Genomic DNA, 17,133 nt, shown 5'->3' on the forward strand with positions numbered 1-17,133 from the left:
CTTTTTGAAACCGAAACACGGCTATTGTGAATTTATTGTTCAGAACAGTTTGGCCACCCAACATCTATTCTTCCAACTTCTGAAATTCTGATTTTCTTCTGGTAAACCACTTTTCCTCCATGATCAGACCATTTTTCTGGTAAAGCTCTATCTATACCAAGTCCAGGAGTGACATGTGACATAGTCCTGTCCAATCAGAGCATCATATTTCCCTGATTTATAAATGATGGCTAAGGTTTGCCACATAATTAAAGCCAAGCCAAGCAAATAAAAACCAATTAGTGCTAACCCTGGAATTATTTTTTCAAGTTGTCGTAAATTGGCATTTCTTTTTCCACTGGATTATAACCTAGGAAGATATAAACCTGGAGCTTCTGGCAACCATCTCACTATACACAGAACCAAAGAATGGAGCCAGCTCAGATAGAAGCAGAGAAAAGACTGGAAGTAAGGGAAGAAAAAACAGGTACCAAAGATAACATTTGAACTCCCGGAGAGAACTCAGGAAACCAGATTTACTTCCAGATTTATCAATTACTTGAGTTCACTCCCTCTTTTTCTTTGCTTATAAGAAATTGAGAAATTCCCAGTATGACTTGAATTTGGTTCAATTATGAAAATAGCATGGCTTCTGGGACACAAGCAATATTGCCTCAATGCCATTTTATGGTTACGAGGAAGTTCAGCCTTGCAAAGGGAAGTATCGAGAGTCAGAAACAGTGGTTTATATACAAACTGATCTAGCACAGGTTTACATAAAAAAAAATAACAAAAAACAAAAACAAACAAACAAAAAAACAACCTGTGTGTCATTATGGATCTAAATGCAGGAAAATAGTTTTCCAACTTTCCATACGTAAGTTTAGCAGTGGCTACTTTTTGAAGGATCAAAACAGAATAAAAACCAGCAAAACCTGGAGTTCTAATCTGGCTTTTGAAATAGGCTCTGACATTATACCTTAAGAAGGTAATGCTTGAAATTTCAACTTTATGTTTCTTCTTACACCCTCCCCCATAAAGAAACCGATTTGTGAGATGATATAAAAGTTTTTGGTCTTTCCATGAATAAGAATGTCTCCTATGATAATCTCATACTTGACCTATTTAAGCAAAAGATTTATGAAACATCAGAAAATTTCACAAACAACACAACTTCCAGAGTAACCACTCGTCGGTATTACTGATGGCCAGATGCTGATAAGCTTGAGCAAAGCTGCATCTTACAATCAATCTGCCAAACACACTTCTCAACCTCCCCTATGGCTTGCCCACTACTTTCCCTTGGTTGGCAATGCTCTTTCCTTAGATATTTCCATAGCTCACTCCCTCCCTTCCTTCACAGCTCTGCTTAACTGCTGCCTTCTTGAAGAGGTCATAGTATATAAAATATAGCACCACTAATATAAAATACAGGTCATTCTACATAAAATATAAAATCATCCTATATAAAATACCACTCACGTGACTAATTTTTACCCCTAACCTGATTTATTTTCCTAGACAGCATTTACTGTCTGCTATGTTACATTTGTTTGCCTGGTGAATATCAAATATGGGTAAGATTTAGACGCTCATTTTACCAGTTATCTATCATCTTCAGAAAGTCTCAGTTCACATGCACATTCTAGCTCTTCCACAGTTAATATGGACTACTTTAAAATCTATACAACTGCTTGGACAACACTTTAATGACTATATTAGTCAAAGTCGAGTTGGGAAAACAAAAACCACAATAAGTATTTCAACAGCGGGAATTTAATATAGAGAATTGGTTCTACAGCTATTGGGTATTGAACGAATAGAAAGAAGAACATAGAAATAGCTCAGAGATTATAACTGTAGGAAGCAGCTACCACCCCTGCAGCTGGAGAAAGCAAAGGGAAGTAGTCAAGGTTATTGAAACTAGAAGCTCAGAGATAATGCCCAATGGATATGAGACTCAGACATAGGGTATGAGGGTGGGGGTATCACTGGGCTCCTGCTGGTCATTCAGGATCTCAGAAGAGGAGCCCCACCGAGTCTGGGTTTGGGGAGGGGAAATTGCCTGGACAGGGTTGTCAACTCTGAGTGGGGTGCCATAAAGCTGGTTCTGGAATGCTGAAAGAAGGTGGAAGCTAGAACCCAAACTGCTAGCAGCAGTGTGAAGGGCTCTGCTGGGGTGCCAGTAACAGGAAAAATGAGGAAAAGCAGGAAAAAGCAAGTCCTTTCTCCCTTCCTCCCATCTTCCAATATCCCTCCACTGCTTCTTTCAGCTCAACACAGGAGAATACCCCCTGGCAAAGGAGAACTATAGTTTGCAGAATTCCAGTGCCAACATCCAAAGTAGGACATAGCAGAATAGATTTGAGCATAGAGATAACGGCTTAAGACCAACACAGATCCTAATGTATTTCTCTATTTTTTTAGGAGAAAAGCCAAATTTCCAATGAAATGGTTTAGTGGTTGACTCCTGACTATATTATTATATTAGCTCTTTCTTGTAAGCCTTGTAGAATTTAGAGTATCACAGATGAACTTCAGGTGGTCCATGAACCCATGAAATTTCATTATAAAAACATTTTGATATGCCATGTGTGTGTTTTTTGAACACTTTGGTTCATAACTTTCGTTAAAGTTTCAAAGAAGACTGTAAGCCCCCTAAAATTTGACATCACTGCCCACGTTCTCATTCAATATTTAAACTTGGTATGGAAAACACACACAACTCTTAGATTAATGCCTTCAGCACACTATTGGTTATGACTCTTTTTATTACAGAACCAATCTGAATCACCTCAAGAAAAAGTCGGGGAGGACCAAAAATCTATTCAAAGGAACTCAACCCAGGAAGAAAGCACCTGGTTAAAGGAAGGTGCCCAAAAAGGCACTGTCTCCTTCATAAATGCTATCTAAAGAAACTCCAGTATATGTGCTCAAAGATATATTTACATTGCACAATTATTCACAATAGTGAAAATTTGGAGATAAAGTAGATGTTCATAAGAATGCATAAATTATGATGAATCACTAATTTCCATTCCAGAAACCAATATTGCACTGTATGTTAACTAATTTTTTTAAAAATGGATAATTTAGATCAACATACAAATGGATAAATGGCATATTATTTAATATAGTGGACTACTATATAACAGTTAAAATAAACCAAACCTACGTTTCTGATTTACTCAAAAGCATAGCATTGAGTGGGAAGCAAAAACAAGTTGTAGAATAACATGCTTAATATCACATAGTTTGTACCATTTTAAAACATGCAAAATTATGTTGTGTAAAATTTACAGATACAAATACTTGTAGCAAAAGAATAAAACACACTGGGAATCATACCCCCAAATTTAGATTTGCTTTTACTCCTAGGGAAGAGAGAGGAGAAAGAAAGAAGAGTTCAAAGGGAGTTCTAATTATATTTGTCCTAGATGACTTCTTTAAAATAAATCTGAGTTCAATATGGCAAAGCCTTAAGACGTGGCCAAGTTAAGTGGTGGATTTGTGGGTGTTTGTTATATCATGCTATATTTTTCTGTTTTGAAATGTTTCATAAATTTAAAAACTAGGAAATGTAAAGGACACTAAAAACTCCATTAGCAGTGGCCGAGACCACCCCTGAGCATAATTAACAGGAGCTCAAAGGGAAGAAGTACTCATCATCACAAATCAGAAACCCCATTATAAGGCTCCTTTTCAGAAACAAGACCTTCTCTCCTCAGAGGTGGATATCTGACAAGAGTATGGGGAAAGGGAGAAGGGGGATTTACCAAAGAAAGGAGAATAGAAGAGGGAGAGAAGATAGTATCTCTATGGCATTTTAAAAGATGAAAAAACAACGCACATACCCACAAATAAGAATCTCCCTCAGCAAGAAGAAACAGATAGTAAGTGAAGAAAAGGTCTTACTAAGTTTATAGTTCCTACCTGGCTCTGGCTTCCTCCCAATTAGGCTAGATAATTGCAAAAGATTCACCTAGCTCTATCGTTGCCTGAGTCTCAGGGCAAGGAAGATTCCTGAGTTTTTCTTGTTACTGAGAGTTTTTATTATGAAATAATTCCATTATTAAAGAGAAATTTCTGGGGGCGGCTGGGTGGCTCAGTTGGGCATGGGATACTTGGTTTCAGCTCAGGCTCTGATCTCAGGGTCCTGAGACTTAGCCGCGCATTGGGGGCGGGGAGCGGGTGGTGTTCTCTGCTCAGCGGGGAGTCTGCTTGAAGATTCTCTCCCTCTGCCCCTCCCCCCACTGCTTGTGCATGCACATGTTTTTTCTCTCTCTCTCTCTCAAATAAATAAATAAAATAACACATAAATAAAATAAATAAAGAAATTTCTGGTGTCTTGGCAATTAGAAAAATGAAATTTAAGCTTATTTGTAGTATAATTTACCTCTAATCCCTCTAATCCACTCTTAACGATGGTAAGAATGGGAAAAGAGAAAACAAATTGTATTTCCTCATTTTAAATCTTTCCTTAGAAGTGTTCAAGTGTTCTATTATAGTAACAACAAGATATCAAAGTAAAAATTAAATCCACATTTTGACCATTTGTGTAAGTCATATGTTCTAATTTCTGTTCATTTAGGATTTTGTTACATGCCTAAAATTTTTAAAAATGACACAAAAATTGCAAAATAAACAACAGTGGCAATAACAATCTCCTTGCCTTCAATGTCAAGGCTCTGAAAACTGTCAACTTCTAGCATGTTCATTAATGCCTATCTTTTCTAAAATATGCAAGTCAACATATCAAGAAAATTAATTTCAAAAAGCTTTTAGAAAACAAATTCTGAAGATTTTGCAGAATACTAAACTTTTTCCATGGACAGTTCTGGGTAACCAAGGAACATGATGGCATATGCTATCAAATGAAGTACTGATGAATGAAGACAAATTCAATAAGAGGTTGGTGTACTTTCAGGAATGAACTTGTGCAATGCAAAAGCAAAGTTCCAGTGTTGCAATAAAGGAAAGGCAGGATGCAACATTTCACGTGCAGTAACGTGTCCTATTGAAAAGAAATGAAGCCTGCATGATTTATACATCAATTGCATTATATTGCCTGATACATTTAGTCTCAATTGCCACAAGCACTCTGAAGAACATCGACAGTGCAAAATACCTCCAAATCCATAAAGGCTTGAGACCAACCAGCAACTAAGTACACTGCAAGACTTCCCCTTTCATGTTATATTAGCCTCATAATCTGACTGAAAAGTCAAATTGTATCACCATGATTCTGAAGACTGCTGTTCTATTTTTTTTTTAAATTCATTCCATCTAGCCAAAGAGTGTTTCTGAAGTTCTATATGCCAGGGTACTTGGAACACATTAATTCCATTAGCAGGCTATTTCAGGAAATAGTGAGCATATTTCTTGGAAACAAATACATGTGGTTAAAAAACAGCCTCAAAAAAAAGTATGAGGTGAAAAACTGAAAACAAAGATGATTTTTAAATGCAATTAGAACTCTTTCCCATCACATATCAAAGGTGTCATAACTGCTTCTTGACTGAGAAGCTGGTGTTTTGGATTTGGGTCTTTAAACCAAAAAACCTGTCTTGAGATGGCACTATAAGGAGTCTATCTGCCTCTTAATCATAGGCAACTGCTAAATGAAGTGTATCTCTTTTCTCTGTTACATTACTATTGGCAACCAGATCCTCAGTAAGTGCCCAGAAATGTTTCCATGGTTACAAAAAGCATTCAGCATCCCTCTTGTTTTGGGCCAATTTAGCTTAAAATCTATTGTGGAGAAAAAATATGGCACATTAAGGAACATAAAATCAAGATACAATGTTATGAAAAGAATTCAAGGTTAAATGGGAAAAGCAGGCTTGACAAGGCTTTTTAAAAAGTGCATATAAATCACTGATTAAAATGCCGCCTTTTCCGAGTGTATCTCCAAATACATCTCTTTAATAGACTGCAAAGCAGCCATGTACTGCAGCTGCCGTGATCCGTTAGGAGAAAAGAAAAAATGAGCATATGATGATAATTTAAGACTGCTAACAAGCAGGTAGAATCCCAAAAAAACAAGTGTTTAATAGTCATACAGCTAAGAATCCAGTCCCTTATCCTGGTTTCATAGGGTGCTCAGGATAGGTAAATATTTTGAGAAAAGAGGAATAAGAGCTTTTGTTCACTGGCTGTGAGACATTGGAAGTAAATCAGTGGGCTATACCCCTTCAGGAAGAAAGACAAAGATGGGTGGTCCCGAGAGGCAACTTAGGAAAGCTCCCACACCTACAAAGTTATGAGTGAATTGGGCCAATGGGACCGTCTCATTCTGGATCTCTGCTGCATCCCCACTCCCACTGCCACCAAGAGCCGGGACATTAAAAACATTCGTACATCTTCTGGAACATATTAAACAAATAGTATAAGCTTTTCAATAATCTGAAGGAGAGGCCCATGGCTTATGCTTGTGTATACTCATCCATTCCCTATAGTGCTGTGTACATAGTAGACAGTCAATAAACATTTATTAAGTGAGAACAGCCATCATACAAAACCTCTCATTTCAGAGCAATGTTTCTCCCCATATCAACCTATAGATACATGTCTCCCTTTACTATTTTCTATCGCTCTTATTTTCACTGTGAAATGGAGAGAAGTGGATGAGATTTAGTCATAATGCTGTTAAGGACTAATTTAAAGACTTGCACTTCCAGGAAGATAGAATAGCTGTACTTTTCCCTATTCTTCCCCTGAGTACAACCAAAAATCCTAGACACTATATATGAAACAAAGGTAAGCAGACCAAAGGTACAGAGAAGATGGCAGACTGGCCAGGGACCATGAAATTCAAGGAACAGCATGTGGTGAGTTTCCTGGGTGGGTTTGTTTTGTTTTGTTTTGTTTTGTTTTTTGCCACATATATCCCAGAGTGAAGCTGAAGAAACTGGCAACCTAGAAATTCCAACAGCACAGACAACAAAGGCCCCAAGAAAAGCCTACCCTCTTTATGCAAAGGAGCAAGGAAGGGTCAGTCTAGTAAAACAGAAAACTCTTATACAATAAATGTTCTACTCTAGACAAACAACACAGAAAAACCTGTTCCCTACCCTCATCCGTGCAAGCAAAGTCAAAATGGGGAGTCTAGACTTCCATCCTCACCAGGATGTAATGAGGCACCCCAAGACCCCCACCAGAGGGTGCCAGAGAAGGCCAAGTGGGGATCCAGGACTTTGATTTTTGATAGCCAAGAATGAGCATCCTCCAACTCTGCAGTATCAGAATAGCCCAATGAGGAGCTTGGACCCCCACCTGAAAGTATTGAGGCATTCCTGCCCCTCCCAACTTGGGGGTTATCAGAGGAGCTCTAGTGGAGACAGAACTTTCACCATCACCTAACAGTAATAAGGCTACCCTCAACTCAGCATTAGTGGAAATCACAAGGGAAGATAGAACTCCCATCCCAATCCAACATTAATGAGGACCACCCCTTAAAGAGTGAAGGAGGCCAAGAGGGAAACCTGGACTTCTGCCTCCATTGGAATAAGCCAGTGCTCCATTGCTCTGTCCAAGCCCTGTCAACGCTCTCTGAGATGCCTTTTTGATGACATTATTTTGTCATGAAAAAAATGACAACTATTTCTCTATATATATTCCTATTGCTTTAGACACTATTTCTTCTTATAAGTTACTACAACAGCTCCCTAACATACAATCTTTCTCCCAAATTACCCACCAAACTGATGCTAGGGGTATCCTAAAACAAGGCTCCATTGGTGTCGCTCATGATTATAATATTTTTGAGATTCCAACTGCTTACAAAATAAAAGCTAAATCCTTAACACAGAAAAATAAAGACCTTCCCAATTGCAACCTAAAATCTAGGCCTCATTTTCCATCCCTGAAAATGTTGCACTTGTCCACATGTCTGTGTTCATGCCATTTCCCCCAAAAGGAATGCCTTTCTCCCTCCATTTACCATTAAATTCTGACTCATGCTCAGAGTTTGCAGTCCTACATCATCTGCTTTGTGGAACTGTTTTGGATCACCTCTGGCAAAATCATCTCAAGAATTACCATGTACATAACTGTTGTAACTTTACACAAACTTTTGTTATAGGACTTATTACATATAACTATCTCTTAGGAATTCCAGAACTCATTACAAGAAAACCAACATCTTCTTTGCACATTTATCTCCCAGCCCAAACATGCTACCCAATTAATGAGAATGTCCAATTCAATTTTAGAGTACAGTGTTAAGTGTGTAAGATCTAAGTTCTGGCTTCCACTTAGGATGTAGAACATTGGAAATAATGTTCCCACTCTTTAAACAACAACAACAACAACAATAAAATTTAGGTAATTTGTAAAATGACACATTCTCTTAAACTCATCAGAGAGCTGATATCGTAATGCAACCAACAAATCCAAAAGCTAAAAAAGGAAAACTTCTTTCAAAGGTATAAAGGACTCAAGCATTTGCTTGCTAAGGGCAGACGCTGGGTTTACAAAAGACATTAAGAAGAATTAAGTTAATATTTTCAAGAAATTTCTGAGGCCAAGTGTGGACCAGCACAAGAGTACAAAATCCAAAGCAGTCACAAACTCAAGGAAAATTGAAGCTCACTTAGAAGCTCTTCTCCACAAAACTCACCTGAGACTCACAAGAAAGACTGGGAGCAGGGCAGGGCAAGAGTGAAGGAAGTTTCTCTCATAGTATAGTCCAGAGGAGGGGAAGAGCAGATGCCATAGGAAAGATAAGAAGTCTCACTAAGATTCCTCTATTCTTTTCCCATTATGGAACAAAAGCTTTAAGCCACTTGGGGAAGGGCAGCAAATGTCGTCACCCCCAGACTACAAATAAAGACACATTAAGGTGAGTGAATAAAACAAAATAAAAACTTCCACCTCTGGGGAAGAGGCAGAAAGAAGTCTTGGGGTCATACCATTGGAGGAGGGCAGGATTATTGAGAAGACCCTAATCCTAAGACATAGGGATGTAAGACCAACTTAAAACAGGCTGATCCCTAACAGCAAAAAACAAACTTCCAACACAACCACACCACATTAGCAAATACCAAATAATAGATACAGATCAGGCTCTTTCCAGGAAAGGGAGAAAAGCCTAAAAAGAGAGACCCTTTCTGAGAAACAGACAAAAAGCGGAGACTTAAAGTTGAAGATGGAGATTTTGACAAAACTCTGTAGTAAACAAGCCCCTACCCCAAACACAATGTAATAATAGAAAATTTTGAAGCCTATAAAGCACTGAGATTAATGTAACAACAAAGCCCAAACCCAGATCAAATTCTGATTAAATTGACTCAATTTTCTCCCAGCTTTAGAAAAGGCTAACCTATTTCCAGACAGAAATACTATTTACATTCCCTAACTATGATGTTTGGTTTTGAATAAAAAATTACAAGAAACAAAAACAGAAAGGAAAAATACACTGTCAGTAGACAAAGCAATCAAAAAAGCCAAACCCAGAGATGACTCTGATGTTGGAACTATCAGACAGGAGATTTAAAATAACTATAATTAGTATGTTAAAAGCCATAGTGAGAAAAGGGGGAAACATGCATAATAAACCCATATGAAATTTCGGCAAAGAAGACTGAAGTTATTTTTTAAGTCAAATCAAAATGCTAGAAATAAAAAATATGGTAACAGAGATGAAAAATGCTTTCAGTGGACTTATCATCAGACCTGATAATAATACAAAGAAAATATTAGTAAACTTGAAGCATATATGACATTAGATTGTGCTACCTATCCCAAAATACAAAAAGCAAAAAAGAGTGAAGGAAAAAGAACACTCAAGAGCTGTGGGATGATATCAAATAGTCTGATACTCGTAAAACTCAAATACTAGAGAGATGAGCAAAAATTGTATTAGAAGCAATATTTGAAAGATGATAGCCAAGAATTTTCCAGAAGTAATGAAACTCACTAAACCACAAACACAAAAAGATCAGAGAAAACCAAGAAAAATGAATACCAGAACACACACACATATATACACATGCCACACACACACACACACACACACACACACACACACCCCTACATACAGCTGCTGGAAACCACAGATAAGCACAAAATCTTGAAGGTATCCAGTAGAAAAAAGATACATTACATGCAGAAGAACAAAAGTAAGAATTATAGTATACTTCTCATATGAAAACGATGCAAGCCATAAGACAGTTAAATGGCAACCTTAAAGTGCTGGGGGAAAAATAAGTCTCAATTCAGAATTTCATACTTTGCTGAAATAGATTCAAAAATAAATATTTTTCAGACCACTAAGATAATTCATTAGCAGCATATATGCACAAGCTAAAGAGCTTCAAACAGCATAAATGAGGTAAATATAAAATTCTTTTTTCCTTATGTTAATCATTTAGAGAAACAACCAACCTTCTAAAGCAAAACAGCATCAATGTATTGAGTATTTATTGCATGTATAAAAGTAAAATATATCACAATAAAACAAAGGATATGAAGGAAGAATTGGGAATACACTGTTGTAGCATCATCAAACTATATGTAAAGCAATAAAATATTTCAAGACAGACTGCAATTAAAGATACATGTTGTAAATCCTAGAATGACCATTAAACATTTTTTAAAAGAGATATAAATTTTTTAAAAAATTTTTAAAAAGAGATATAAATGATGAACCCAGAGTAGAGATGAAATGGAATCTTAAAAATACTCAATTCAAAAGAAGACATGAAAAAAATAGGATAAAAGAGACAAAGAATAGATAAAACAAATAGGAAATAATCTAACAAGATGATAGATTTTAATTCAACAATATCAATAATTATATTGATTATAAAGTTAAGACCAATTAACAGTGAAAATTTGTCAGATTGGATTTAAAAAAAAATAAGACCCAATTTTATGCCATGTACAAGAATCCCACTGTACACATAAAGACAAATTTAAAGTTAATGAATAGCAGGGGAGCCTGGGTGGCACAGCAGTTAAGCGTCTGCCTTCGGCTCAGGGCGTGATCCCAGCGTTATGGGATCGAGCCCCGCATCAGGCTCCTCCACTATGAGCCTGCTTCTTCCTCTCCCACTCCCCCTGCTTGTGTTCCCTCTCTTGCTGGCTGTCTCTATCTGTGTTAAATAAATAAATAAAATCTTTTAAAAAATAAAATAAAATAAAGTTAATGAATAGGGGCACCTGGGTGGCTCAGTCAGTTAAGCATCTGCCTTCAGCTCAGGTCATGATCTTGGGGTCCTAGGCTGAAGCCCCTCATCAGGCTACCTGTTCAGAGAGGAATCGGCTTCTCCTTCCCCCTCTGTCCCCTCCTTGCTTGTGCTCTCTCTCTCTCCCTTTCAAATAAATAAATAAAATATTTTAAAATTAAAAAAAATAAAGTTAATGAATAGAAAAGAATATACCATGCCAACACTAATCAAAAGAAAGCTGGAATAGCCATAATAATATCAAAATAGACTTTAGGGATAAAAAAGGTATATAAAAAAAAAGGTATATAACATAATGAAAAAGAGGTCAATTCATCAAGGAGACACATATTTCTAAAATGTGTATGGAATTAACAACAGGGCTTCAAACTACATGAAGCAAAAACTGATAGAACCAGAGAGAGGGGGCGCCTGGGTGGCACAGCGGTTAAGCGTCTGCCTTCGGCTCAGGGCGTGATCCCGGTGTTACGGGATCGAGCCCCACATCAGGCTCCTCCGCTATGAGCCTGCTTCTTCCTCTCCCACTCCCCCTGCTTGTGTTCCCTCTCTCGCTGGCTGTCTCTATCTCCGTCAAATAAATAAATAAAATCTTAAAAAAAAAAAAAAGAACCAGAGAGAGAAATAATCAAATCCACAAGAAGGATTAGAGACTGTAATACTTTTCTCTCAGTAATCAACAGAACAAAATCATTTCGCAAAATTAGTAGTAAAATAAGTACATAAAAAATCTGAAAAAACAGCCTCAAAAAACTTGAAGTAATTTATAGAACACTGTGCCCAACAACAGCAAAATACAGTATTTTTCAAGTACACAGGAAATAACCAACAAGTCAGCACATATTCAGAGTGATAAAACAAAACAATTAATTAAAAAAAACCCAAAATCACACTAGGTGTTATATGCAAATAATGAATCATGGAACATTGCATCAAAAACTGGGGATCTACTGTATGGTGACTAATATAACAATACAAAAAATTATAAAAAAATAAAAATTAAAAAATTAAAAAAACCCAAAATCATATAAAATATGTGCTTAGCCCATAACTGGATTAAACCAGAAATTGGTTACAGGAAGTTATCTAAAATATTCCTAATACTTGGAACATAACTAATATACTTTTAAATAAACCATGAATTAAAAAGAAGTCAAAGGGAAACTAGAAGATGTTTTTAATAGAATGACAACATATTAACAATTTTTGGTTGCAGATAAAAGTCAATGGTATTTTTATATACTAGCAAGCAGCAGCTTCGAATTGAAAGTTATAAAAGTACTATTTACAATAGAATCCAAAAAAAGGAAATAGGTAGAAATCTAACAAAATACATATGAGACCTTTATGCTGGAAACTACAAAACAAAACACAAAGACGATATTCAAGCACTAAATAAAGCAATATACCATGTTCATGAATTGAAAAACAAAAATTATTAACATGTCATTCTTTCCAAATTGATCTATGAATTCAACATAATTCCAATCAAATTCTCAGCATAATTTTTAATCAAAAGCTTATTCTAAAAATTATATAGAAAACCAAATAAACTAGAATAGTCAAAAAAATTTTTTTAACAATAAAGTTGGAGGGCTCACACTACCTGATTTTAAGACCTATTATACAGCTATAGGAATCAAGACAGTGTGATACTGGAGAAAGAATACAAATATAGATTAAGGGAAAATACAGAGTCTAGCAATAGACCATGCATATATAGATAATATATTTCTGACAAAGATACCAAAGCACATAATGGAGATAGGGTAGTCATTTCTACAAATGATTGAACCTCTATATTGAGGGTGGGAGGGAAACACCTCCATCCATACCTTACATCATATAAAAACTTACATCAAAATGGATATTCAAATGGATAGCCCTAAATGTAAAACCCATAACTCTAAAATTTCTAGAATAAAATGAGAAAAAATCTTTGTGACCCCAGGTTATATGAATATTTCTTAGATATGCTAACAAAAGCACAATTCATTTTAAAAAATTGATAAGTTGGGTTTCATGTAATTAAGAATCTGTTTTTTGAGGGACACTGTTAAAAGAATGAAAAGACAAGCCACAGAACTGGAAGAAAATATTTGTAAATCATAGACTGAGAGAAAAGACCACAGAAAAGTAACTCATACTCAGAATATAAACTTAACTTTCAAATCTCAAAATTAAAAAAGCAATTCAATAAAAGTGGACAAAAGATTTGAAGACTTTACTAAGAAGGGACACAGATGATAAATAACCACATGAAAAGATGCTCAATGCCATTAGCTGTTAGGGAAACACAAATTAAAATTAAAACGAGATGTTAAAACCTATGAAAGGCCTGAGATTTTATCTCACTTGCACAGCAACAAGTTAGCCTGCCACTGTTTTATAGATGTTGGCAGAAGACGCAAGACTTCTGGTCAGAGACCAAGGACCGTTTATTCCAGCGCAACATACACCATGAACACCACATTCATGTCAGTCCTCCACTGTCCAAGTACAATGGGGGGCGATGCAGAGGCACGTGGAGATAGATGTTGTGCAGGTAGGGGGTTTATGTCACAGCCAAGGAGCACCAAGCTTGCAAAACCTCTATCATGTGCAAGCAAATCTGCCTAAGTTTCTCCTTGAAGAGAGACATTACCTTTATTAGACTGAGTAGCAAACAAATCTTCTCTCTACTCCGAAGAGAGACACTATCTCTATCTTCCAAGGTTCTTTGTCATACAAACATCCTTGAAAAGCTAGTCCAAAATAAAAGGCTGTTTGTGGCTTTGCTCAAGGACATACAAACATGCAAAAGACCAATGGAGAGTTATCTCCCAACATGAGCTATCTCTACACACCTATGAGAATGGCTAAAAAAATTTTTTTGTAATAACATTACTGCAAAGTGCTGGTGAGGATATGAGTGACTAGAAATCTCATACGTTACTTTGGGGAATGCAAAATAGTACTTCAGAAAACAGCAGAATTTTTTTTTTTTATAAAATTAAACCTATACCTCCTATATGACCTAACAATTCCACTCCTAGGTACTTACCGAGTTGAAGCGAAAACTTACATTTGCACCAAAGCCTGTTTTGCAAATGTTTATAGCAGCTTTATTTACATTGCTAAAAACTGGAAACAACCCAAGTATTCAGCCCATAGCTGATGAATGGATCAACAAACTATGGTCCATTCATGCAATGGAATACTACTCAGCAATTAAAACAAAACAAAACAAAACAAATAGCGAACTACAGAAACGCAGAGCAATGGATAGATCTTAGACGCATTACTGTTAAGTGCATTATAAAAGAAGCCAGACTCAAAAGGCTATCATCTGCATATTTCCATTTATATAGCATTCTGGAAAAGACAAAATGATAGAGAGAAAATATACCAGCAATTGCCAGGAGCTGGACATAGAGAAATTAGTACAAACGGACTTGGGGGAATAAGGCGATGGAACTGTTTATACCTCGACTGTGGCACTGGTGACATGACTGCACATTAAAACTCACAGAACTGTATATTAACAAGAATGAATTTTGCCATATGTAAATTATACCTTGAAAAGGGGGAGGAAAAAAAGAAAGAATATGTATAAACTCTAGAATCAGACTCCCTGAGCTGTGCCTCGTTCTAAATATGGGTCTTGGGTATATTCTCAAATACTCTAAGCATCGGTCTTCTCAACTGTGAAGTGAGAAGAATAATAGTATCTGCTTCTTAGAGTTGTTAGCTTTCTTTGTTGTTGTTCTATCATTAATTATTATTTGGTGTCCTGTTATATACCTAACATTGTGCTTGATGTTAAGGACACAAAAATTAATCTACAGTGTGGCCCCTGCCTTCTAAGAAGCTACAATCAAGTGAATAAACCACCCCTGAGTAAATAAATGAACACAATTGTTTTACTGCCATTAGATTATTACAACAATTTAAAAAAATTTAAAAACCCAATGTTAAGCAACTATAAAAACCAAATTCATGTTAATAATTTTAACTTTAGCAAGAATTTTCTAAAATAGGAATAGAAATTTCGATTTGAATCTAAGAAATCTTATTGGTTGCCCAGATATTTCTAGAATTATCTCTACACATAATTTTTAAAGACTTGAAATTGCATTTATTTATAAGTTTATCAGATTCAGAGAGAATATCAGCCTACCCTGTTTTTACCAAATTATTCTAGCATTTCAACATTAAGTTAAGTAAGAGTATCAAGAAAGTACTATAAAAAGAAAATGAAATTATGTTTCCTCATTTTCTAAGGCTTCATGGGATCTGGATAAAATGTTTCCCTAAAAAGATAAAGCTAAGAGGAATCACTGAAAATGCATGAAAAGGCTGTGAAGTATCTCAGAAAAGTCTGCTCCCTTCAAAAAGAAAAGAATTAATGACTTCACCTTCATGTCATGTAAAAGATCCAATAATCTTGGCGAGAGATGCATTACAACCACACATCACATACACACACCCAACACCTTTCTTGGCCTATCAGCCACCTCTGTCCCCTCAACCAATGGAATGTCCTTAGTTTAGGCTTGAGCATTAGAATCCTGAAAAATTCATGCCAGGACATACTACAGCTACTTTTACAGAGTTAATTACATTTTCACTAAATTCAAGATATCTGACAGGATAAAGCTCTAAAGACAGTTTGTTTTAAATGTGTCCTTTCCACTCAAGGCTTAAAGAAAATCAAGCTATTCTTATTTCAAAGATTTCCTCTCTACTGTCATCTCACATCACGTCTCAGTGAAACACTGTGAAAAGTGTTCTTGGAGTGTTATCAACTAAAAATTTTGCAACAAGTATGGCTTTTTGCACAGGATTTCACACTGAATAATATAGTAACATCTAGAGATTCCTAACCTAGTGGGAAAAAAAGAGAACATTTTAAAAGATATTTTTAAAAAGATGACATACGCCCAATGGCTTCTCAAACAGAACCTACAGACTTGTTTTCACCATTTTACTTGCTCTGAATTATTGTTCTGAAATATGGAGCCCACGAATATGGATCTCCCAAAGTTTTATATGCTGAAAATATTCCTAAGGAGTACATCTCTCAATAAGAAGAAGGTATGTGGAAAGGTATAGGAGAGAAAAAAAATAAACTTCATATGATAACTAAAGTCAAAAAATGTAATTAGTAGAAATGTCCCTTGGAAGAACCCAGAGAAAATGATCACTGGCTACCTTACCTTGCTTTTTTCCATTAACATTTTCTAAAATACCAAAGAGCTGGCTGTCAAAGCTGTGTTGAAGGTCACTCCTTGGCTTTTCAAGGTGGTGTTCTTCCTCAGCAATAGAAGAAATCACATGTGGTAGCTTTTGGTCATCAAGGGTCTGACTGGGCCACTGGGACATTACGGAACACGAGTCCTTTGCATGTTGGCTAAGTCTGGGGCTCGAACTCTGGGCAGAGTCCTGCAAATCACTATTACAACAGGTGAAATGATTCACTTCAAGAAACAAGGGATTTGCACCCTCTCGACGCCAATCATTGCCTTGTTCTTCATCTTCAAAGTAAGCTTCCTGAATCTGAGTATCACCTAAGTCCTGGTCTAGCTTGTCACTCAATTTAGAGTCTTGTTTGCTTAAGTTAACCAGCGAAGCAGATAGTGTATCTCCTGCTTGCTGGAGAGCTTCATAAACCCAAGATATCCAGGAAGACAGAGGCTGGAAGAAGTTCTGAGCATCCTGAGATGCCATGGCCAAAACCATGGCCAGCTATCTGATGTCTACAAGTCCACTTGTCCAGCTCCTTCAGTACTCTGGACTTAATGTGAACTACAGAACAAGCATGATGACAAATTAAATTGGAGGTCTCTTAATGGCTGTGAATAGTTCACTCTCAAAACTTCTCGGCTGAAACAGAGGAAAGAAATACTTACACCTATTACAACAACAACCTCAGACCCATTACCAGATACCTACAATCAATGTCAAACAACGTTCGGGGACAAAAAAT

At 36.4% G+C, this 17,133-nt stretch overlaps 1 protein-coding gene across 2 annotated transcripts in view; it reads right to left on the reverse strand.

Annotated features, from left to right (window-relative positions):
• Positions 1–16,886, reverse strand: part of SYT16 (synaptotagmin 16) — a 91,620-nt gene extending 74,734 nt beyond the window's left edge. For both annotated transcript variants that reach the window (XM_040641809.1, XM_008701149.2), the window contains exon 1: positions 16,364–16,886. In XM_040641809.1, coding sequence (XP_040497743.1) covers positions 16,364–16,886 — 523 coding nt within the window. The remainder of the gene's footprint in view (positions 1–16,363) is intronic.
• Between the last annotated feature and the right edge of the window lie 247 nt (positions 16,887–17,133).

This window comes from Ursus maritimus, unplaced genomic scaffold (assembly GCF_017311325.1).
Source record: "Ursus maritimus isolate PB19 unplaced genomic scaffold, ASM1731132v1 scaffold_25, whole genome shotgun sequence".
Classification (NCBI taxonomy): Eukaryota; Metazoa; Chordata; class Mammalia; order Carnivora; family Ursidae; genus Ursus; species Ursus maritimus.